The 25,531-nt window shown below is 42.5% G+C and overlaps 1 protein-coding gene across 1 annotated transcript in view; it reads left to right on the top strand.

The window, feature by feature from the left end:
• Positions 1-3,503: 3,503 nt before the first annotated feature.
• The window catches only part of LOC128770767 (copine-8-like), an 87,006-nt gene continuing 64,978 nt past the window's right edge, over positions 3,504-25,531 (top strand). The window contains exon 1 of the mRNA XM_053885613.1: positions 3,504-3,772. Coding sequence (XP_053741588.1) covers positions 3,690-3,772 — 83 coding nt within the window. The 5' untranslated portion in view covers positions 3,504-3,689. The remainder of the gene's footprint in view (positions 3,773-25,531) is intronic.

The following is a 25,531-nucleotide window of genomic DNA, read 5'->3' as shown; positions in this document are numbered from 1 at the left end:
CACAGTTTTTCCCATTTTCTCAACAGTTTGCATCAAGTGTATTTTTTTCGTTTTGTCTTTAGTAAATTTGATGAACATGAATTGCACCTGCTTCTGCTGCTGGTGGGAAATATTTTTGTGCTGATCACGTGGTTTCATGTCATTTCACAAGGTTTTGGTTTGTTTACATGCAGTTATTGAACACAAATGAAATCAGGAATTCTGAAATCACAAATCACTGTAATGAATCAGCTCTATTCCTTGAATGGGCCCCGGACCCGGATTTATTCTGGAAAAGGTGGGTCCTGAGATCAAAAAGGTTAAGAACCAATAGTGTAGGCCATATATGCTGTCTTTAAAAATAAATCTAAAGTCTCTCTCAGCTAGAAGGTGCAGCTAACTTGGGTGCTTCTTTTTATATTCCAGTTCATTATTTCATTTTTTTAAAAATCTATCACTCATACACACTTAAAGTGCTACGCTCAACAGGACAGTCGAGGTGTCTGTTGTTAGCGTTGTGTGTGGCGGTCCATGGCGCATTGCACTTCATACAATACTAGCTTTGTTGCATCTTTCAAAGATGTGCATTAGCTATTGAGGGGCACTATGCTGAGGGGTACCACGTAAAAGTGAAGCACAATGAAGCAGGCGGTTTGAGGTCTGACCTCTCAGTGCCCTGGCTTGGAAATCTATCCACCTTAAAATGCAGAGTATTGTTTTAAACCTGCTGAACACCATGTTCTTGTCAGACTCTGTTATCTGCATAAAACAAGCATTAATGTGTGAAGCTGAGACTTTTCACACCTGACTGGGATTCAACTGTCTGTTCCTGGCTGATATTTGCTTTTACAAGAAGTGCTTCCAACGTTTCTGATGCTTTTACCCGGAGGAGCTCACCAGACAGAGAGCCGTGACATGTTCACTCTATCTCCTGGTCTGTCTGTCTTCTTTACCGGCTGCTGTATTAGGGCAGAGAAGACGGAGCTGCGGCCAAAGTAGATGTCATTTTTTGGTCAACGAAATCACATTTCTCCACTTCACCTAAAAAAGGGAATGAAGGCGTCTGAGGTGCTGACATCAGAAGAGATGTGGGTAAGGAAGGAGGCGGCGCTGAATAAAGGAAGTAGGCCTGAGCAATATGGTCAGAGTGATTCTGAATATGGTCTGTGTGTGTTATTATTAAACATCCGTCTATTCATTTGATCCAAGTCTGAGGTTGCTGGGGCAGCGACCTTCTGAGAAGGCAACCCCTGGCCTTCTGCTTGAATACTAGATGAGCATCCTTGCTATGGGGACATACCCTCATCTGCAGAGGACCTCCACACTAGATGCCTGTAAGACGACATCTGGCAGCTCAGCAGCTCCACTCCGAGCCTCTTCCTGCGTCTTACTCTGACAGTCGTCACAACCTTCTGAGGAAAGTAGCCCCTTGAGCAACTAGTGATCCTTTGCCTCTGGCCCATCTCTGTCGGCCCCATGGCAGATTGTTTACGCATCATTGTATATCTCGAATTTTCAATGACGACCTTTAAATATGTCACATCAGATTTCACTGCATGAAATGCCAAAACCAAAGGACCTGTCTCTCTAAACCTTACTTGTTCCTTGCAACACTGCACGTTTACGAGGCAATTTTATGTGCAATTTTGCGATTCATCTGGATTATTCCAGTCCCAGAATTGTGATTCACTATTCATTTTCACACTAGTCACACGACTCACACTTTCATCACAGTCTTCCACTACACCCAGAACATGTCCTGAAACCCCATATAATTCATGATCATATTAGTGAACGTGTTCATCTCTTCAGGTACAGTCAAAGCAACAGGAACCACATAATGCAAACCAGTAGAGTTTATTTGATTCCACGTAGCTCTCATGACAACATCTTTCGCTCATGTATATTTAACTTAAAAACACTCATGGAGAGAGTATAGCGTGTTTAGCTACAGTCATGTGACTGTTATTTCTCCCAGCGGTTGCATGGAGTCACATTTCTCTCATCTACTCCTCCATCTTAATGAGAGTCACACCGTTCGTGCAGCAAACCCAAACCGGAACCAACAGATCAGTAAACAAATCACTGAGTCACATTTATAACGCGGAGAAAACACATTTATCTATTCCCCTTTTCCAGGATCAACGGGGCGTCTTCACATTCATGTCCTGTGTGTAGCTGTCAGTTCAGCACGACTGTAAATTCCCAAGAGCTTCACACCAAACCACTGTTCTGGTCTATTGTATGTGCCTGGAGATATTATTACATTGTTACTCAGAATCAGAATCAGAATCAGAATCAGGATACAATTTATTGCCATGGACAGTGGGGGTTCACCAACTAGGAAAGGGCTCTGAAATAAAGTGCTGTTAATAAATAAAATCAAATAAAATAACAAAGGCACAAATTTAACAGTCTGATGGCTGAGGGGAAGAAGCTGTTCCTGTGACAGGAGGTTGCCTCTTGCCAGAGGGAAGAGGAACAAACAGTCCATGACCAGGGTGAGAAGGGTCAGCTCTGATCCGACCTGCACGTCTCTGGGTCCTGGAGACATACAGGTCCTGAAGAGGTGGCAGGCTGCAACCGATCACCTTCTCAGCAGAACGTACGATGCCCTGCAGTCTGCTCTTGTCCCTGGAGGTGGCGCTGCTGTACCAGACGGTGATGGAGGAGGAAGAACTTCCTGATGAGGGACCTGATGGTTGGCTCCCATTTGAGGTCCTCAGTGATGGTGGTTCCCAGGAAGCAGAAGGAGTCCACAATAGGAATAGGTAAACCAGCCAACATGAAAGGGGACAGAAAAACTGTTACTCTCCTGAAGTCTATGACCATCGCCACTGTCTTCTGGGCATTGAGCTCCAAGTAATGTAAGTAAACTGTTTTTTTAAGTAATGAATATATTTGCAAATAATTATGAGCAAAACATTTATATAATATAATATAATATAATATAATATATATTGACTTGAAGCGTCATGAAACATGTCATATTTTTGGAGCCCACGAGATGGCACTCTGCTCTGAAATCTGTGGAATTCTACAACTACTTCAATTGAAACTCACATAATTTTGAAACCGAGAGCGCCACCTACTGAGCACTGAAAATAAGGACACCTTCTCCTGGAGGCTCATCAGTTCAACACTGGCTGTAGGGAAAGATAGACACACAAAATAGGAGAAAGACAACAGACTTATGCAGGCTCTGTTCAATTAGGATTAAAGAATGTAACCGAATAAAAGTAGAAATGGTTGGCATGAGACATTTCTGTACCATCCGGTATTTAGTTTTATACTGTCGTACCGAGGGCTGGTTGGATGCAGGTGAAAGGCCGACTCTGCTTCATGCCACTGCCCACCATTTGATGGTGGTTGAGCTGTGTAAGATGGGCAACTCGTCCTGTTCTGCTCATGTATAATGTGGAGCTACCGTGCATGCGTGCGTGTTACAGTCTGTCTCCTCCCTCCACTCTCTCTCACGGGGTCCCCCCTCATCCTCCTCCTCCTCCTCCGGAGCCTCGGTGCGCTCAAAGAGTGGCGGCTGTTGCGCTCTGTCGCTCCGCTCGTGCGCGTCTCTCCGCAGGCTTCCATCGCACTCACCACCTCGCTGACGCTCCTCTGCTTCTCCTCTCCTGTTCCCCCTCGCCATCATGCCCATCTCATGCCGCCACTAGGCGCTGGACTCGGAAAGACCTTGGACGAAGCGAAGCTTGATGAACATGGCGTGCATCGGGGACGCGGACCCTTTCACCGCCGCGATACCTGCCACCAAAGTTGAGCTGACCGTCTCCTGCAGGTGAGTAACGTCGGGATGGAACCAAGATTGAGAAGTGTGCCCTGAATTTACGCGCTCTCATGTGTGACATTTAACGCCGCGTGAGCGCAGAGCCGTCGTTTTCTCGACAATTGAATCCGCGCGCTTTTACCCTGGTCTGATGTGGAACCACTCCAGCGACAACACGTGTGGACATCACAGTTTTAGTGGAGTCGCTGCATCTATTTTGGGAGTCTTGAAGACAAATCCAAACGACAGTTGACAGCAGCTCGGAACCAGTCTGGGGGTCAGAGTTGCGGGTCTTGGTGAAGGAGCGTCACGGACCAACTGTCAGGTTTTTGATTTGATTCTGAAGGACCGCTGCTCCAGCTGGTGGCTTTCACGTATCAGGGCTCTTACTATATTTTAGTGGCGTCTTCTCCAATAAAAGCACGCGTATGGGCGTCACTTGATTGAGCAAGCAACAAAGCTATTGTTAATACTTCAAATACACGCGTAGCGCATGCGTAATCACTGGCAATAGAAACGCAAGAAAACAGCCGAACCTTTTAAGCTAGTTGCCAATTACAAGTTGCATTTTTGGATTACGATGAAGTTGGTTGTTGAATTGAAATGTTGAACCTGTTTTTGATCATGAAGCGGTGTATTCTAGTTGGTTCAAATGAAGCGGTCATGTTGAGTAGGTTCTTAGCTATTCAGTCTATCATTTCTTTCTTTTTAGGACAATTATTTAGATAAATATTGATAATCACGATTATTCACCATATTCAAGCCGGGAGGGAAAACAATTTAAATACGCAAGATGAAGCTAAATAGGAGTGGAATCAACACTATTAAATAAATCAACCCAGTGATGTAGGATGTACCAAGTTATTACCTAGTTATTGTGCTATTACAGAGTGCAGCTACAAAGTGCAACTCATTAGAAACAATAGCAGAAAACAGAATGGAGAACCGTTTGGCCTGTGATTTTGCCAGTATGAGCGGTGCTAATGATTTGTACGTAGCCACCGTTCTTCAGGTGGGTTTGGAACTCTCTGAAGCTGGGATCTAAATTTGTTTTCTCCCAGTTGGAGCTCTGTGAAATAGCAGCCTGCCAACATGTTTGCATGTGCCACACGCCCTCTTCAGACAAGGGGCGGGCCACATGTCAATGACTGGCAGGTCTCAGTTAAACACTTCTGTTTCATGTGAAACCACAGCAAACTGTACTGTCATACAGATGTCACATGCAAGAATGGGCCTCACTGGGGTCGTCTCCAAATGGGAACATTTGGCCACAAATCTTACAGAGTATTGGTGCGGGTGAATTGTGGCAACAAGGACTGTGATCACTGTCAGACTTTACGTATTTTGTAAATTGTTTATCTTCTAACAGCTTGTTTTGGGTTCATTAGATAGAATATCAAGGAGCTTTATGCTTGTTTCCTTCACTGTTCAGAGAGAGAATTGACCTTTTTTTTCATCTATGAAAATATTGAAAGGATCATGCTTTATTGCTGGTTGTTTGTGATTTTGTTATACAAATACTTAAGTTCTGTTGTGACAACTGTGGGTCTCTTTGATGTCTGTTCTGGCGAAGGTATCGACAATATGGGTAAAACAAAATGATCACAATAAATTGTGCCATTATAGTGATAACAATAAAACTCAAGATAAAGAAACACAGTCAGTTCTTTTCTCTACTTCACTGGAGTTATTTGTCTCCAACATCGTCATTTGTTTAGCGTAAAATAGAATATCTAGAACAGTGTTGTATACGTAACCTGCTCTGCCAGTTTTATTTTGGGTTAAATTGGGCTGTCTGTCGCTGATGAATCTTATGTCTGTTGACAGTTTATCGATGGACCTATCAGGACACATTTCTCGGATGTATTAAAGAAATATTAGGAATAATGTCAATAGTTTATATTATATAAATATATAAACTGTAATTTTTTTCTAGTGTGATTGTAAAAAATAATATATCCACAATTCTCTCTCAGAAAATGTTTTTTTTTAATTTTTTTTATTTATGTGATTGATGATTTCATAAATATAAGTGAGTGACCAAGTGAGAATTTGTTGATGGTCCCTCACTGACAGCGCTGCTTGTGACACAGTTAGGCAGAGATCAGACCACCCTATTTGGGAATGTAGCCGCGGACGACAATATCTGATATTCCAGTGTTTGTCAACCGGTGTACCGTGAGAGACTTTCAGGTGTGCTGTGAGAAGTGATCCAGTTTCACCTTGTACAACTAGAACATATTGATGATCCACCAATGTGAGATTTACGTGGATCTAGTCACATACTTTCTATACATTTTAGATCTATGATGACGCTACTCGTCCATCACTCGCAGCGTGCACTGCTGCACCCAATGATCCTGTTCCCACATGCACATATGCTGAAGAAGGCAAACACACAACTTTGAATTCTTTTTAAACCTGATGCGTCTCTAAATTGACCACACACCTCCAGACCTGGAGAGGTCCTTGGTGGACCGGCAACTTCGTAGATCATCGAAGTTTAGCTTGTGGCTCAAAGTTGGCTAAAAACAAAATACAGAACCAAATAAATGTGCTCCAAAATATGAAGAGAGAAAAAAAAATCATTGGTGTGAACCAAGCTGAGGGAAAAATTGTGACAATTTTTGTCAGGAAATTCTACTATACTAAACTATAATTAAACCATGCAAAAGACATGAAATGAAATCGAAACAGGAATTTCAAATAAATAAATCATGATATATATAATTTGCCATATTGCCTAGCCCATTCTGGAGCCATTTTTAACAACGTGGCATAAAAAATCTTGAAAAACACTGCAATCTCCATTATTTTCACTGCAGACTGCATGTGCTGATATGGTCCAAATCAGATATCCACTCGCGGTAAACTTATTGAGACCAGTGGATCTTGCAAGACAGAAACCAGCAGAGACACTCAGTGTCTACTGATGCCATCACTAATAGTTTCTTGTTGTAAGAATGCATTTAAAATCACAATTGTGAAAGTCCGCTGTACTCTCCACGACAGTCACATGCCAGCTGTCGAACATCGCTGAGCTGAGTGCACGGTATGTCGACATGGTCTCAGTATATGCGTCTATACAATGCCATGTTAAATTCTCATCATGGGGACGGTTTTCAGTTGAAAATTGTGTACAATAAGTTATCACCCGTTCCAACTCTACAAACACAGAAACACACAGCTAGCAGCTTACATAAAGCTAAACCTCATACCAATGACTCTCACTGTTTACATTTTCTTTATGATCTGAGAAGACCTCACACAGTCTTGGACATCGCCCTCCAATCTGATTTTCCTGACGAATGCGAATGTTTCATGTGTGGAAGTCCTCCTCTCCATGATGCAGTGAGTTACTCATCATGATGATTCCCAGTCTGAAAACTGACAAAATGAGAGGTTACAAGGGTCAAGCACATTATCACCAAAGAAGGGACTCTATTACGTTCATTTCTAAACAATGGTGAAGAAAGCATGTGGACAGCACGATACACGTCAGCTAGTTTGGACTGACAAGACAGTGGGGCTTCGGCTGCCAATGCGCACTTGGAATGGAATTGATAGCAGCAGAGGCTGGTTGAAGGTTTCCACTTGATCACAGCACAGTGTGGCTCGGAGAATGAGACTTCAGCTCGCTAGAAAAGAGGCTTTCTTGATGGGCGAGGCATGAGCTTCTAATGTAAATATTTCAAATCACAAAGGGTAGGGATGTAATATTGTGCAACAACCAATCGATAAATTCAATAAAAATCAGTTATTAAATCTGGTCATCGATTTGTTGTGTTGTGCGACTACTGTGCTGCGCAGAAAGTTAATTTTTCAAAAGCGTTGGGTTCAGCACGTTGCGGAGGCTGAGGAAAGACCGCTGCCCAGGAGTAACTCACGTCACATTGAAAGACTTTGATTCAATGGTCTGAAATCTCTGCTTAATCTGTGTCAGTTCCAAGCCAGTTATTCATTGTTCTCAGATCCCCTTCAACAAAAATCTGGATTTTTCTGTACACTTTATTCAATATTTGGAAGATGCGAAACATACATGAATACATTCATTGTGTCATTTTTTTAAATTTTATTTTCAATTATTACTTTTAACAGATGTTCAAGAAGCAGCTTGTGAAATCCATTACCAGATGTGTTTGCAGTCAGTTCTGATTTTGAATAACAGTGGGCAATTATAGCTTTTTAATAGTTTAAAGTTTTTCTCAGATTCTTCAATTAATTGAAAAATAATCAATCAATCAATCCATAAAATAATCGTTAGTTGCAGCCTATATTTCACGTCACGGTTATTGTCACCAAAGTGATCATGGTTATGGATGTATATCAGTACTTTTTACTGTTCACCTGGGTTAGCGCGGTGTAGCACAGATCAAATAAAGAGTCTCTGAAACTGCTAATGTGGTATCGGTATCGGGACATCAACTGTCAATTCTATTTTTTATCAAGGTATTGCTGCAATGTGCTCAAATGTTCAAAAAGTATTTGGACACATTGAAATCACTAAATAATGTTTTTATTCACTGAAAAGAAAAAAAAACAATATGCAGGTGTTCAGAGCAAAACAATGTATCGTCCCTGCTTCAAAAGAAATCAGGTAACAGAAATACACTGCTGTGTTCAGTAGGGGTTGGTCGTCTTTAAATCCAAAAGTGATACATCACATTCTTACTTTGAAGTCTGTCTTTTTCACATTGATGCAAAGGTGAAAGAAACAGAATCAGAATCAAATTTATTGCCATGGTCAGTGGCGAGCCCACTAACTAGGAAAGTGTTTTGGACTAACGTGCAGTCAAAAATAAATAAATAATAAACTAAAGTAAAATAAAATAAAGTAAAATAACAACAAGGCTGTTCGCGAATTCAACAGTCTGACGGCCGAGGGGAAGAAACCAAATGCGTTCAGGAAAGATTTGCTTTGAAGATTTTCCTTCAACATTTCTCTGCTCTCAATTGCGATGAATCCTTTCAGCAGTTTATTGTCTGACTCTCATCGTGGTTTTCCTGCTCATGAAGCTCCGTTATGCGCCATCGCAGTCATACCTTCATTGTTCCTTCAAGGAGCGTCTCGTAGACCGGTTTTAGGATACAATAAGGAAGAGAAAAAAGCCTTTGTATTTCCTGTGACCTAAAATCTGCCGGAGCTGGCCAGGCTTTTTTTCCCACTGGATCTGGGATAAAAGCTTGATTATGGCCGCGAAGGAAAAGCGTGTTTGGTAATGACCCTAATGATCTGCCAAGATGAGGCAGTACAGTTTCCTTAGATCTGAAGAAAATAATTTCTCTTTTGAAACCATGAAAGGAAGGATCTTTCCAAAGAGCTGCGGCCACTTAGCTTTTTATCCTCATGTAAAACATCTTATGCAGGCGATGAGAAGAAACGCATTGTGGAGTAGCTTCAATTATTCTGGTGATTTTCCTCCTCAAAGACCATTAGGAGAGGCTTCTCTCTATTATCGTCCTGGGTCTTATCTTTGGGAGCCTGTAAAGAACCAGAATGCAAAATTGTTTATCTCATTTTACCCATCTTTTCCCTGGAGCACTGATAAAATGCTTGTAAACAGATAAACTTCTTTGTGAAGAACTGAGAAAACATACAGACCTAATGTGCCAACTGAAGCAGTGTAGGAATAATGTAGGATTGTTTTTGTTCAGTTCACTACAGTCATTCTTTTTTTTCCAGCATGTGTGTTCCGGCATGAGTCCCACCAAATTTGCTGCTGCAAACCCTATATTACTGTATGGACAAGTTACAAATGCAGAACACACAATATTGCAATAAATGGTTCAGAAATTCACAGACAAACATGAAGCAACGCTGTTGCGTTTGTTAAACATATATATTACATGTTCTTAAAAATGTGTCTTGTAGTAGAATTGTTGACACATTTGACAAACGCACTTGCATGTGTAATAACAAGTTGTATCTCACAAGATAAAATCTGTACAGTAATACTGTATGGCGTGGTGTTATATAAACATAAAACTGAGAGTTGCCATGTCTGTGTGATAATATTGGGGAATTAGTTTTTGTGTTGACAGACTGAGACCAAAACAAACCAAAATAACCATGACCCACGGTGATAGCAATCATAGACATTTGTGTTCTCCCCTCAAAGTTGGATGTCAGCAAACATTACGTTGATGAGCAGCTTCCTCTTCACCTGATTGGACAGTTATCGTGCCAATATCAGTCACACGGTGAAGCTGGTACTCGGCTGGACAACACGTTGCTTCCCAGAGGGTCCGGCTGACTTAAAAAAAAAAGATGGAAGCAGGCGATCTTATCATGCAACATCAACAAATGTCTCACTGAGGATGACTCACTTCAATCTTAAATATCAAGTATATTCTCTCGACACCCGTTTTATCCCAGTGAGGTTGATTTGGTTGTTATTTTCCTTGACAAATGCAGCTTAGATATGAACTTACTTAAAAAAATTTACACATTATATATATAAAATTACAACATTATATATATATATATATATTTTTTTTTATTTTATTTTATTTTGTTGTTTGTTTATTTTGTTGAAAGACTCATGTATGATTCCATCATAGACACATAATATGTATTTGGATCTTCATAAATAATACTCATATCAATTCAAAATCAACCATTTCAGTGTGATTTTCTCCAACATTTCTAAATACATGTACCGTAATTCCCAGACTATAGAGCGCACCAGAGTATTAGCCGCACCAGCCATTAAATTTAAAAGGAAAAACAGATCTTGTTCATCCATAAAGCGCACCAGTCTCTAAGCCGCAGGTGCAGTGGTGCTGTCTGCGGCGTAGAAATGTCAGTGGTGCACCCGGCTTAAAAATGTGTGACATCTATAATGATGAGACTTTAGGACATTTCCAAGATCGCTGTAAAATTAAAACTGTTCTTTGAGCAGCTTTATTTTTTTCAAAATGCCATCAAATGCGGTTTATTGTGATCATTTAATAGTTATACTGTTAACTGATTTGATATTTTTTTTCCAATCGATTCCCATCCCCAGTATAAACTGCTGTAATGTTTCTTGATGCTTATGTCATACAATGACACTGCAGTGTTTCCCAGACGATTGTACATTAGACCTCCGCCAGATACGTTCAGTGATCAATAGTCACTTATGTTTTGTGGCCTCTGTACAGTGCAGTTGCCATGTGAGTCAACCTGCTGTGTTGCCTAGTAACAATCATGAGACTCTGAGCAGGTTGTTTGTGTAGAGTAAAGTTCTCACTGCATTTTTTTTTCAACACACTGGGACTCTATCCATTTGGCTCAAATGTCTGAGGTGTCAACACTAACAACGTGGGTTTGGCCACGGTCTCGATTCTGGCTGGAGAGCTGCACCTCGTCCCGGGAAGTGCTCAGTGGTGGGTGAGATTCTCGCCTCCACAACAGGCAGCGCACCACACAACACCACGCTGACAGGACGTCTGTGGAGCAGCGAGTTCGAACACAGTCTGGGCGGTCAACATTGTTCAAAAACAACTTTGCATGTGTTTCCATTTTAATTATGCTGATGAACGTCTGAGTTTATTGAGAGACAGATTTACTTTAATCAACAAGGTTTGATTCCGTAACTATGCGCTGTTCTCACTGACCTGATCCCGCAGCTGAACAGCTTTCGGGTGGGAAACTGTGAGGAGGACCCTGGTTATCTGCAGGTTAACCGGACTAGTCAGTGATCATTTTGGGGTCTGGCTCCGTATTTCACTGATAAAAAGCACTCGACTGTCAGTAATCGCTGTTGCGTTCTCCACATTTCAGCATGGGTAAATGAAGACTGTCCGCAGTGTTTGCCATGTTTTCACTGTTGTCTTGTAAAATGAATAATAAAATAAAAAGTGCGTTCGACTTAAGAGTGTGACATATGACCACAAGTGGACTGGCTTTTGGCCTGGGACTTGGAGGAGACTGGTGCTGCTGAACGGGAGTCATTGCAGAGACGTGAAAGGACTCGCTCGGTAGTCATGGGCAATATGGACATTTTTAAAAACATTTTTTCTCCAACATCATCTTTTGTTTATGTTTAAATATAACTAAGTGAAGAGATGAAAAGTTCAATGTTCCACGTCTCTGGTAGAACCCACTCGTGTCTGACTGCTCTGCCAGTTTTATTTAGGGGTTAAATTGAGCCGTCTGTCTGCTGTATCTCAATGTCTCTTAGCAGTTGACTTTAACTATGGACCCATCTGGAAACATTTCCCAGATATTGAAAAAATATTATATTCATATTCAATATCATATTCTACTCCCCAAATCATTATACAAATTGTCAGTCCTTTGTCTAGTGTGATGAAAAACTTTTTTACAATTCTCTCTCCTAAAATGGTTGTATTTCTTGGCCTTATTGATGATTTCGCAAATACTTTGACCGAATCAGAATTTGGTGGTGGCCCCTAACTGATGCTGGGTTGTAGCATTAGTGCTGCCTGTGAGAGTGTGTCCACGATCAGTGAACTCTTATCAGGGACACTGAAGAGGACGCCTCCAATACCGGAGCAGAGGCCTGTAGAATATCCAACTATTTTCACCACGGTGTTTCACCAATGTGCCAGCATAGCGGGAAACCTGCATGTGTAGATGTGAACTAAGGCAGACTACTGCGTCATGAAACCTATGAGGACCACTCCATCTAATAAAATAAACACAGATCCAGAGACTCAGAGTCGACCAATGTCATTATCAAATGTTCCCTGTATTAAAAATAACTTTTAAACCACTATAGTGAACTAAAGTCCACCCAACTCCACTGTCAAGCGCTGTGGAGCTGGAGACGGTGGCGGTGTCGGTGATATGCAGAATTCTCATGGTGGAGATTGTTTCTGGCTGTATATCGTGAACAAAATAATATCGATAAACGCCTGATTTGATTGACCGACAGATTTACTTAAATGAATAATGTTGTGCTCTACACTGTTTTCACTGCTGTGATCTCGCAGCTGCGGAGCTGAGGAGAACAGCCAGGAGGAAAGACAGTAGTGCTGTGTTTAAAAAATCGATTTTCCGATTCTGAATCGATTCGTACATCAATTCCATAAAATCGATTCGTAGGTCCAAAGATCGGATTAATTAATTTACGTTTTAACACATATTCTCCGGGTGAAGTGCGCATGCGCGCACCTGGGACACCAAAGTCAAAACAATATGCCTCCTCACAGTGGCAACACTAGCAACGTTCAGACGCGACTAAACCAAAAACGCGCTCGACAAAAGCATAGCAATTAGCACGTATGCCTAATGGAGGTATTGGAAGTGTTGCAGTATTGCGGAAATATGACCCACCTCACGAGTCACGTGACGCGACATCACCCAGCGCTCCTGTCCAAGCCATCCACCGGGCCACAACAAATGAAACTCGAGCGAACTTTACCACTAGCGGGTAATTCTGCACGCTCTGTCAAAATAACTGAAGCGATTGCGGGCTTCATTTGCAAAGATATGCGCCCGTCTTCCGTCGTTGGAAACGAGGGCTTCAGGCGGCTAATGAAAGTAACAGGGCCTCACTATGTTACGGTGTCTCGCAAATGTCTGTTATCCCAAACATGCACCAGTCAGTAAAAGAAAACGTGAAAAGTAAGCTTCAGTCAGCAGTCAGGGGGGCATTACAAGTGATACGTGGACATCTTCGCAATCTTACACGAATCTGACAACTCACTATATTGATGAGGAGTGAGACCTCTTGTCGTACGTACTACAGACCACAGAGAACTGTTTACATACTGCGCAATGACCGTCAGGTTGCTGTGAAGTCAGTAGCCAGCACTCTGTTTACATTTTCAATGGCTGAGAATATCTTTTTTTCATTTTGGTAATAAAATAAAAACGCATTAGTATTAAACAGCATCATCTTTTGGGTGAATTTTTAATGTCCTATTTCTAATAATGCACCAGTCCCATGAGCAGTCACATCTGGCCTTCTGTGTCTGGATCTTTATTATCATTTACTATGAATCCTTCATTCATTTCCTGTTGAATGTCAATATGATACTAGTATTAATACGTTGTGTAACTTGTCATGTGATCATGCCAACAGCTCAGAAAATGGTTTAAATACTAACCTGAATCGAGATCGGATCGGATCGAATCGAATCGAATTGAATCGTGATAATCGATTCTAAGTCATGAGAATCGGAATCAAATCGATTCTTGAAATTAGAATGGATACTCAGCCCTAAAAGACAGTGATTTTTATTAAGTTATTGAAAGTTACCAGACTATTCATTGATCGGTTTTGACTTTGTTCAGCATGTTGGGCGATCAGCGTGGATAAATCAAGACGCTCCGTGTTATGCTGCTTGTTTCCACTATATCCTTGTAAAACAAACATGATAACCCTCTTCCATGTTTACTTTTGGCTATGAAACTGAAACTGTTACAGCCGGGACGGGTTCATATCTGAGCTGATGATGACTGGTAGTGTTATGAAGTGACAAGGTGCGTGTCACAATCCAAGTGAAAGGCGTTTGGTATGTGACCTATTTCTCTTATAGCCACTTTTTTGAGCCCACAGTGTAATATAAAGTTGGTGTTTTAAAATGGCATGATTTGGACATGATTCTTGGATGAGAAACCCAGAATCCCCAGTGTCCTATTATGAAATGGCACTATTATTTCTTGAGGAGATAACAGCCATTAAAACTCCATCAAACGCTGACCTCAACTCCACACAAACTGGCCAGCCATGAGTGGGCGGGTGGTGTGATTTTCCCACTTAGGTGTCGCAGCATGCCGGCAGAACTGTTGAAGCATTCAGCATAGATAGAGCCCATCCTTCAGCTGAAGCCCTCCATCACTCAATACATCCGAACCTTTTCGTGGACTCATCATGGCTGTCGCCTAGTACAGGGACTGACAGGTTGATTAAGTCATCCCAGATTTGGTGTGTCTTCGAGAGGAAAAACCCTCAGTCTGCAGAGATTGTAAACAGACGTTTGACTGTCGAGCATCTATCACTCTCCATCACGGGCCTGCCACAGTCACCCGCTCCCAGATAGAGGCTTGTTTTGGGCTGGCCATGAGTCCTGCAGCCTTACAGAGCCGCGCATGCCAGTGAGCCCTGCAGATGTGTGGTCCTGTGTGAGAGTTCTGTGCTCACAGACATGAGCGATCACATCGGCAACGCTGTCATCTGCGCTGAGTGGTCCACCAGTAGAGATAGCCGTGACCTTTGGGCACAAAAGGTACGAAGTGTATCGTGTCGAAGAATTGATGTGTTGTGATGTGGCTGTATTGACGCCAGGCGCCGACCTGCTGGGAGGCCGGTCGATGTGTCAGAGGCAATGTGGCACTTTGAAGAAGGAAAGTGAAGAAAGAGACAGAAGGACTGGTTTGGAGCAGATATTGAAACCTGGTAAGGTTTAGTGCTGTAAAGAAACACAACACAGCTGGAGCTCACGCTGCTTCACCAGAGACATTCATCTACTGCTTATGATGGTGAGCAATGCTTAGACTCGGTGTTCAGAGGCGTCATGGAAGTGTCTTGATCTTCTCAGGTAGATATAGACAAATCTACATGGAATGGCTTGTTTCATCTGTATTGAGTATGAATGAACTCTGTCACCTTGCGAGGAGCTAATTTGAAAACTTAACTTACTGAAATTCTATATTTTCATGGAACAAATATGATTTTGACCTTTTTGACCTGAAGTCTTACAGATGATTCAAATGATTATTTTGAATCATGCTTCGATCGTACAGTTTCAAGTGTGATGGACGTTCCCAAACATGGGAGTGCAGGGTCAGTTGGAATATCCAGATGGAGCACTTCATGCAACTGGGGCACAGGCCTCAAATGGTGAGTCCATTACCAGAGAGATGTTTTCGGACCGTAGATCATGATTCATCTTACTGATTATCATGAACTTAAAATGGATCAAGGAGCCAATCGAGACAGTTGAGAGCTTTCTCTTTGGAATGTCGCTGAAGAGCTTGGAGAGGCACATTAGACCAGCTGCTCTATTGCATGGAAAGGACCAGTCCGTGTACCCGGGTCTCACTTCTTTAGAGGCTTTCAATCTTATTCCTTTTGAGAAAACCAGAACCTGACTGCATGTTCACACACAGACACATTGTCCGGTCTGAGGTGCATGATGATGGTATCATATTATCCTGCAGGAATTGACCCGGAAACTACAAACACTTGATCATGGTTATATCTTCTTAAAATTGTTAGAGGAAGTGAGGAAATATAACACTGCAAATAAGAGCTTCACTGGGATTTCTGGCAACAGACTTAGAAATGAGGAAGTGTGGCATTGATGCATTTGAAAAGAAAGAAGTGACTTTATATCAACAATGTTTTTTGACAACCACAGAGCATTGGGAGAAGGTTCTTTGGACAGATGAGCTCTGTGGAAAGTCACTTCAAAGGCAAGGACACTGATCTAGATTGATGTAGGAGGCTTTGTGTTATGTTGTGGCCTACCGTGTCTGTGACACCTGAAGACTGTCATGCCATTCTGAGGTGAGATATGCTGCCTTAAGAAAGCTTCAAACTGAAGGTCGAGGCTTCTCCAGCAAGATAAAGAGCCAAAACACTTGTTTAAAGAAGCTTCCTGAAACAGTGTCCTCATTTTCTGAGCTCAGTAGGTGGCTCTCTCAATTTAAAAATGATTTGAGGTGACTTTGAAATGGTTGTTCAAATCCAAACATTTCAGCACAGAGACTGTCATCGAGTGGCCTCTGAAAATGACCACCCTGCCTCTCAAAAGCATCATAAGGCCATCATTAATTGCAAAGAACATAACACAGGACATCTGTAATGGTCTGATCCTCATCTTCTTAACATCGATGGATAGAGATGCGTCATTGATGCTGTTTGTGCTCAGAGACGGCCACGTTACCTGTGGACGGGGACAGCTGTCTCAGTCAGAGTTGCAGAATTGACACAATATAGATACAACCCATTGTGAGCACTGTATGTTCGCCGATGTATTTCCTTCGCCAATTGACAATCGAAGATGCAGACTAGTCCAGATTTGCTGATGATGTTGGATGGACATCTGCATGGAAATGTGAGTTGTTCAGGACAGTGGCATGTTTGACCAAGACACAGGCTGAGTTGCATGGCGATCTGGGAAGTGATTTGCCCGCTAACCAGCTACGGAGCCTGAACTGCGACCTGGATTTGGAGGAGTTTTGTGCTGATGTTGTCGACTCATCCGAGCCACCTTCGTCTGTGTCTTGACAAATGTTGTATCATCAATGCTTGGGAGTGTTTAAAAATGCTACGCATGTTGGCACCAAACCCAAGCCACCAATGCAACAGTTTTTGTTTAGTTTGTATCTTGAATGAACCGTTTAACGAAGAGTGAATTTTTAATTTGATTTGAATACCATGGTTGTGGTTGTGTATTTTATGAGTGAGATAATTCATTCTTGAAAAAATACTTTGTTGTACTTTTGTGCTATTTTATGTTTGTTTAGTCATTTAAATGAATATAACTTGAACTTGTATTGGTGATAGCGCAGTTAAGGAGTGGCTCCTTAGTCCATCCAGTTCAACTGTCAGTAGGGTAAGAACTCGGAGCTGACAGACATTTTCACACTGTTATCTTATATGCATCGATCGGGACAACTGATGCATTATTTTAAGAATTCGTGCATCAGAGCAATAGCTCAACACCATCACCATTCTGGACTCAGTGGGGAAGAGCTTCCTTTGGCATGTTTCTGGATTAAACCAGCAAGTTTCTGAACGCTGTGTGCGCCAAAAAGAGGCGTTGGATTGAGCCCTGTAAACGGGTCCAGAGTTACGAGCATTATACAACACCGTTTAACGGTTTAATCGTTGTTGACTAGCGGTGGATTGCTACCAGTGGTCAGTGATCGGTGGAGTCTTGCCATGAAGAAACACTGATCACCATCTTTCCTGAACACAGTAGAACTGGAAACACTTTTTCACTGGAGCGGTGAGGAACTGAAGTGGAGGCCCTTGTTTTCCCTGGGCTCCATCCTCTCAGTGAAGATGCTGCTGGCAGCTTATTAGCTCCCACCCCAACAAGGCCTCCGCCCCCATCCACCGCTTCAGAGCAAAGAGCAAAAAAACTCCCGATCAAGTTCGTCTCAGGTGGCTGGTCCGAACCGCAGAAGGCTCGGCAGGGGTCACGCTGGGGGGCTGCATTAATGAGGACTCATTAGGTCTAATTAAGGCTTTGGTCAGCAGCGGCTGCTCACCTGGTGACCTCGGACTCCACACACTTCCATCAAGAGTCGCTTCCAGCCCCCTGAGTTTTCTCTGCTTTCATTTCTGAGTGTTTGACTTCCACCATGGCAGCAATCGCTGCGGACAGAAAGCTGGGTCTGATGTTTGATGACCTCCGTGGGCTTGAATTATTCACTTCATCAGAAGCAAATATACTTTCATTTATACCAACCTGAAGTGGAAGTGGCTCATATGCAAACATTCACCATACTCTGGCTTGAATTCATCCTGCCCCACATTCACCAACGTAGGCATGGCAAATCAATATCATCTCAAAATGTGAGATGCACAACTGTAGCAGCAGACATTGCTCTTTTTTGGACTTTGTTTCAACTGGGTGAAATTGGCAAAAAAAGTTTTAAACAATGTTTATTTCATGTGAGGAATATATATCCTTATATATATTATATATATATGCTCCGATCAGGATTTTTGCTGCCGATCACAGATACCGATCACATGGATTGACAATGAATTTGTCATCAACATGATGAGACCTTTTGTGTGCAGAACATGAATCATTAAATCATTTTAATTCAGACACGTTTTAACAACTGAAAAACTTAACAACTGCAAAACATTTAATTCGATGCGAGTCTCCGAGACAGAGAGCACTGCATTTCTGAAAGTTTCCACTACAGATGTTTTCAAAAGTTCGCTGTCTCCAAAGTGAATGCTGCACCTGACTCCAAGACAGGGACGGAACCGGTTGTTTCTGTTTCTAGCTCCGTGTAAACGACACCTGAGAAAGGCTGCTCATCTAGCTCTATGAAATTAATAATTATTTCTTATCATTCGAAATGTCATACTTGGACCGGCGGGCGTTGCTAAGCGTCAGCTGCACTAACAGCCTGCTGCTGCGGAACCAGCGGTCTAACTTTCACAATCCCTGAAAACTATCTGCACCCCGTCAAGAGATGATGCTTTAAATGCCGTATTTCATTAACACACTTCCCTTCACCGCATTTTCCCTTGCATGTGCTGCAGGATGCAAACTTGACATGAGAGATTGAAGGAACCCTCACAGCAGACATGCTGCTGCTTAGTGAGCAGCGAGTAGGGAGGAGTGGACGCGTCGCAACCAGCGGGGCTTTTCCAGAGCTGTAGAGCAGCAGAACATTAAATACAATACTCTCAGTCTCTTACAACTAACATACAGTACATTTTCTTTTTTAAAATGACTATTTACAACAGTACAGTCAGACATGTCGGTGTTTTCCTTAACTTATTCAAAGTTCGAACAAATCGCTTCTCGAATCACCTTCTGGAACGGATTGTGGTCGAGAGCCAAGGTTCCACTGTAGTAATTTTCACGTGATGCCAGTCTGTCATATTTCCATTTCTTCTCCGGTCAGTCTCAATTAAGTTAATTCATAAAAACAGATAATTGAATAAGGAGGATGAGCACAGACTGTCAGTCAGGGTGAAAACTTCATGACATTGTATTTCAAATCAAACAAAATATCAGGCCAGGCGATTACAATTTTGCAGCATTTCCAGAGAGCAATCTGCGTCGGTCCACATCAAGTAGTTACCCCTGACAAGGGCTTTTTTACTGGCAAAATAACCCTGAACGAACACCACCGCTTGGATGGCACTGAGCAAGCAAACTCTAGCAGCCATTGTTGTGAACGAGCCCGATTAAAAACAATTTCTGTCTTCTGTGGGCGAAAGGAAAATCTGAGAGAAATGGAGAGAATGTTGAAGACTTTGTCCCAGGTTTCTGTTCTGTGCATTGCAACTAATATTAAGTTGCCCTGGAAGTATGATTAAAACATGTCAGAGCAGCAGAAACTTACAAATGTATTCCGTTTCTTAGGTTGGTGGTATAATGTAATGTTGAACTCTAACTTTCTGGAACAGTTCCCCTATAACAAGCAAAGTTATAGTAGAGAAACTGTGGATTCTTTCTGGGCTTTGATTAACAGTGAAGCGTTGTTTATTTCTTTTTCTGTGCGCAAGGAAGGTTTTGTTTCCCAGTGTGTGCGAGACAAATCTGCTTAAATGACCCAGCGGTTGAGAGCCACCGGACAAAAAGGACTCTGCCCATATCTCATGCGCATGTCCACTGCAGGGAGGATCATTTGATTGTTCAAAGTGTCAACATCATTTGGTCTCCAGAAATGGCTTTGGGTGGGTGATCGCAGTGAAATCCGTCCTCACATAGTTATACTTTATGGAAATGAAGCATACTGACTTGGACATGAGATGTATGCTTTACATATTTGAACCTCCGACTTGAAACTCCGACCGGGATCAGTTCCAACCAACCGGTTGTAAGTCAGATTGGACGTAAGTCGAATGCCATTCAAAATAGCCAACGCGAGGGATATAGGTACGACTGTAGTGGTAGATGGCTGTGTGAGAGTGAGATGCTGGGATACTGTGCTGCCGTAACTGTCGTATGCGATGCCAGGCTGCTACGTGCTGCCGTGCCAGACACTGAATAAAATAAGCAGGTACAAGTACAGGTGGACGTATGTTGAGCAGGTCGGGTGTTACTTGTACTTTTCAAAGGAACACAAACGTGATGATGTGTTGGTGCTCTAGTTCAGTGTTTTTCAAGTGCTGCCGTTACTGTCAGTTATCGGCGGTCTGCAGAGGCGAAGAGATTGTATGGATCATTTCCGTGGCATTCTATGAATTACAGATCTGTGTTGATGATTACGAATTATGATGCACAATAGAGAAAATAATTTTCTTCAACTAGCATATGAACAGCCGAGGTTCCACTGGTGCAGTGCCCTCGTACAGTTGACTGTAAAATAACTGGCTAGCAGGAACACCACAAACACATCATTTTGAGAGTGTTTCCTGCTTCACATGTAGATTGATTGAAACCTTTCAGTTTTTCTCTCCAGCACATAGACCTTATTGATCCTGCTGTGTTGTCTTCCCAGCAGGAGAATCTTGCTGTTCATCACTTAGCCTTCCACTGGCAGAAGAAGGTCTTTATTAGCTTTTCTAAAGCATCAATGAGAATTGTAACAAGCAGCAGCAACGCTTAGGTGAGGCCACCATAGAGCCGACGTTCCTGCTGGCTGTGCTGTCATAGAGGGTTGTGAGTGAAGGAGGCCACTAAAATCACCTGGTTTAAGGTTTGCAGCTATTTCCTGTGGTGAGTCAAGATCATCTTTCAGTTACAGCGAAGGCAATGAAAGTGTTTTAAGTTGCAGCAACACAAGTGTATAAATAGCCAAAAAACTGTGTCCAGGTAGAAAAAAAGGGTGGAATATATATATATATATATATATATATATATATATATATATATATATATATAGGATAAGTAGGAGGATAAAGTAAAGGAACTGGAAGGGAAGACCACCAGATGAAGGTTGTTTTCGATAGCAATGTGTCCACAAACATTAGACTATTACTGGGATCGGAACTGAAAAGTTCTCAAAAAAACTAAGAGCGAAGAACATGATGATACACTCAGTGCCAGAAGACACTGTAGCTGATGATCTCAGGCTCTTCACAGAGAAGCTTATCAAGGAAAAAGATGGAATACAAGGAGGAATTTGTTATCAACTCTGCACAGTGGATTGTCCTGAGGCCGACCATGGGTGTAAGGCCTCTACCCATCTTTGTGACATTTAAGTGGGAAGTGCTGAAGTCCAAGGTTCTCAGGGCAGTGTGGCAGGGTCACCATCAACATCACCGTCAGACCAGGATAACATTCGACTCCATTTACCCACAACAGATGTATAAAGTCACCATATTTGCATGTATTAACATATAAAGTTCTCTCATATCGGGAGATGATGAGCCCTTTTCTTGTGTGGAAATTCAAATTACATTTTGAATTGGAAATGGCATTTAAGCCAGCACAGACCTATGCACGTACAGCGTTTATGTAGCCCCAAAAGACAACGTAGAACTCTGATCGTGAAGAAATGTTCTAGACTAATACATCTGTTTTTTTTTTTCATTTGAAGACACTTGTTCTCCACTGCTCAGTTCTATTGCTTCAAAAAATAAAAAAAGTCAACACATACACTGTGGCCCCTTTGGAAATTTTATTGCCCACCTTTCCAGCTATTATTTCATGCTTTTGTGAATTTTTGTCACTGAAACATTTCTGTCTTCGCCACACTCTCTTTTTCTTGGAGTGTAGCTATCATGGTCTGAGCTTTGTCTGAGTCACAGACTTCTTATGAGTCTGTGATGAAGCTGCTAAGGATTCTAAAGTCTAAATCTGGTGTTGAGGAGGGATCGTGCTGGTAAATGTTTGATGATCGCTGAGGCGTTCTGCTGGGAACACCTCAATGCTCCTCCACACATCCTCCGTATGAAGAGCTTTTACAAAGTAGGCTTTCACTGTCAGGGCCAGGTGGAAGCCCTGTGGTGCGCATTATTCAGGGGTCTCATCAACCCAACAGTTTCATGTTGGTAACACCAGGTGACACCAAGAGGCAGCTCTCAGTTTCCTCACGTAAGTCACAGCTTCTGTCACGCTGCAGAAATGTTTCATGCATTCTTATTTCCAATGTATGACGTTTTCTTTCTTTGCTCAGGACTGGACCAAGTTGTTTTGCTCTAATTTTATCAAGTCCATTTGTGACTTGTGGCACTGAATCTGAATGCTGATCAAACTCCTCTCGCTGTAAATTACTTATTTTTGGGCTGAGGCACATTCGGAGGCATCCAGTCATTAACTTGTGATGAGGAAGTCTCCGAGCTCCGGGTTTCATCCGTCTCACATTTTGCAGCAACCAGCCTCTCTTTTGCTTTTGCTGGTGCTGGAGTTCCAGCTCAGCCACACTCTGCTGGTGACCTATGCAAAGTAGGAGCGCACCATTAAAAAGTAATAAACAGTGGGATGGTAGTAATCTCATGCATTCCATAATGACTCTGATGTGACATTTGACTCTGACCCCGATATCAATGTTCTTTGAAGACAATCCCATCTTAGAGCACAATGCAGTGAAAGATCTGGAATGACTTAATAACTCCGCATAGGTTTCTGTTACAATCCTGTACTCCATTTCAAAGACACAGCTACTGTCTCTCTTGACAGTTGGGACTTATCTACACTCTACATGACTAGGTTCTCATGAGTGGATCAGCGGGTAGATGTAGGAGGGAAAGGCTACAGTCTGACATTGGTCACAGCTGCCTTGTATGTCTTAATACAGATACTGCAGCCTGGATGATCAATCGATGCCGATGCGATCCGATTGCATCTACTTATCGCTTTATAATGAAGCTGTCTACTTGGCTTCATTATATAGAGCTTTTAAGAAATATTGAAATAACAAAACAAGCATACTAAAGTAGTAGGCCATACACCTTCTTTGACACACCATAGTGAATTTCAAAAGACCTTATGGCACGTCTGGCAAAGTGAAATTTGGCCTTTTGGATCGAAATACTAATCTGGCCAGAATCTGACCAGTTTAATGCTGATCACCATCCCTAGTTTGGATTCTCACAGAAGAGCTAGAGTAGGGATGTGTAACCGCTGGCCCTCAATCCTCCCCTGGATAGAAGGTGTTTTGAAATTGGGGGCTTGCTCTGCACTGCTAAGTTCTATTGCTTCAAAAAAAAAAAAAAGTCAACGCATACACTGTGGCCCCTTTTTAAAAAAATTTATTGCCCACCTTTCCACCAACCCTTTCATGCTCCTTTGAGTCGGTTTTGTGAACGAGTGAATGTGACAGTCAGACAAAACGAAACGTATTGTGTAGCTCTGTTATCAAACTAAATTACTCAGAAGTAGTTCACAGTTTTTTTCACATTTCACCATACACACTTCCTGCTGATACTGCAGATGTTTCTTGAACCATAGAAGAGCTGGGTCTACATGTGTCGATGTAAGATATTTGCAGGTTTCACACATAAGCATATAAACTCAATTTACATTCATACAGATGTTTGTGCGATTGTTTCTCGTAAGGCCCAGATGAGGGAATGTTCTCAGGTCCCTCAAGTCAGTTGACTCTCAGCTTGAGAGCTGAGGAGGGGTGGGGGCCCAGCCTGACTGACTGAAAGTGGGAGTCTCTAACGGCGGCAGATTTGAGACAGCTGGGAACTGAAGTTAAAGATGTTGCATACAAAGAACAGCTACACTCCCCAGGATGCCATTGGGCCCGTCAGGTTAACATCCCAGAGCACGCTCTTGACCTCCTCTACACTCAGGGTCAGGTTGTCAGGAGGTAGTGACATACGGGGCTCTCCTACTTTAACCCTAAGGAAGAACTAACTTGGCTCCAACAGTAACTAGGTCTGTGCTCATCTTGGTGTTGGGGGCATTGGTGCTGTTCGGTGTGGGAGCACTATTGGTGCTGTGTTCCCCACTTCAGAATTAGTGCTCTGTATGAGAGGGCTGTGTGGCAGGGTGCGAAACTAGGATAAGAGATTCATTGGCAACTGGCAAAGCAGACATCAAAAGCCTTCAGACTATACAACAGCTTTGAAAACACCAGGCCCCAGTCCATCCCTGATTATCACTTATTTAAAGGCAGAAAGTTGGAGAAGAGCCGGTGGGCGTGTCTGGACAGTGGAGCAGCCGAGCGTGGTGTTTTACCATCTGTGCAACACTGGGATCAGCACAGCACAAGGGCCTGATCTAGATACATCAATGACTTGAAGACACTCGGTGCCTGTCATGCAGAACAGGACGGGCGACAGAATGCTCACCCCGCAGCTAGCATGATAACAGGACTTGTCTCTTACTCTTTGACTGTCAGCAGATCTCCAAGCTGTGCTGGAGCGATTATTCTAATTCAGCTTGATGGGTTGCTCCAGAATATATTATTAATGAAAATCACACTTTGTTGTCCAGTGTGGTTGGCTGAATTAGGACATTGATGTTACATAACACCCCTCTAAACTACCACGACTATTTCAAAGTTGATTTGAGGGAGAACGTTTCTGTGTTCATTTGTGTTTGAAGATGGTCAAAGGGAAGTGAAGAAGGTTACTTCTGCTGGCTGTCAATAAGATGACTCATCTCCATACTGGACGAGACAGATGATGGTGGTGGCGTCAGCAAACTTCTGCGGCTTCACAGAGGGATCAGTGGATGTGTTGAGGCGAAGTGGGGAAGGACACATCCGTGTAGGCTAATGTGTCTGAAGTGAACAGTTGCAGCCTGACATGCGGCCTCCTGTTGGTCAGGAAGCTGTATATCCACTTGGATATGCCCAGTGAGCTGGGACTGTTGGCAGCAGAGTATGTGCTTGATGATCGTGTTCAACGCTGAGCTAAAATCCAGAAACAAGATCTCCAAATCAGACCCAGGACATAGGATGTCACAGGATGTAGAGGAGACATTTGAGCTGAGGCAGAAATATCACGTTCACGCAACAGTGTCAGACCATCTGGCACATACTCATAGAACTGGAGTTACATCCAGTGCAAACTTAGGTGATAGCTTGACGCTGACTTGAAGCGAGGACATGATTTGTGAGTATATATTGAATATTGTGAGTGAATGTAAATACATGTTATTTCTGATATTGTATAGGAAATGTTGCATCTGCTGTTCCATCTGAACATGAGACACGGGGTCACATGGGAGGAACGACTATTGAGCAGTGAAATGTAACTTGTGGATTAA

This window comes from Synchiropus splendidus, chromosome 14 (assembly GCF_027744825.2).
Source record: "Synchiropus splendidus isolate RoL2022-P1 chromosome 14, RoL_Sspl_1.0, whole genome shotgun sequence".
Lineage (NCBI taxonomy): Eukaryota > Metazoa > Chordata > Actinopteri > Syngnathiformes > Callionymidae > Synchiropus > Synchiropus splendidus.
This window is presented reverse-complemented; position numbering and strand designations above follow the sequence as displayed.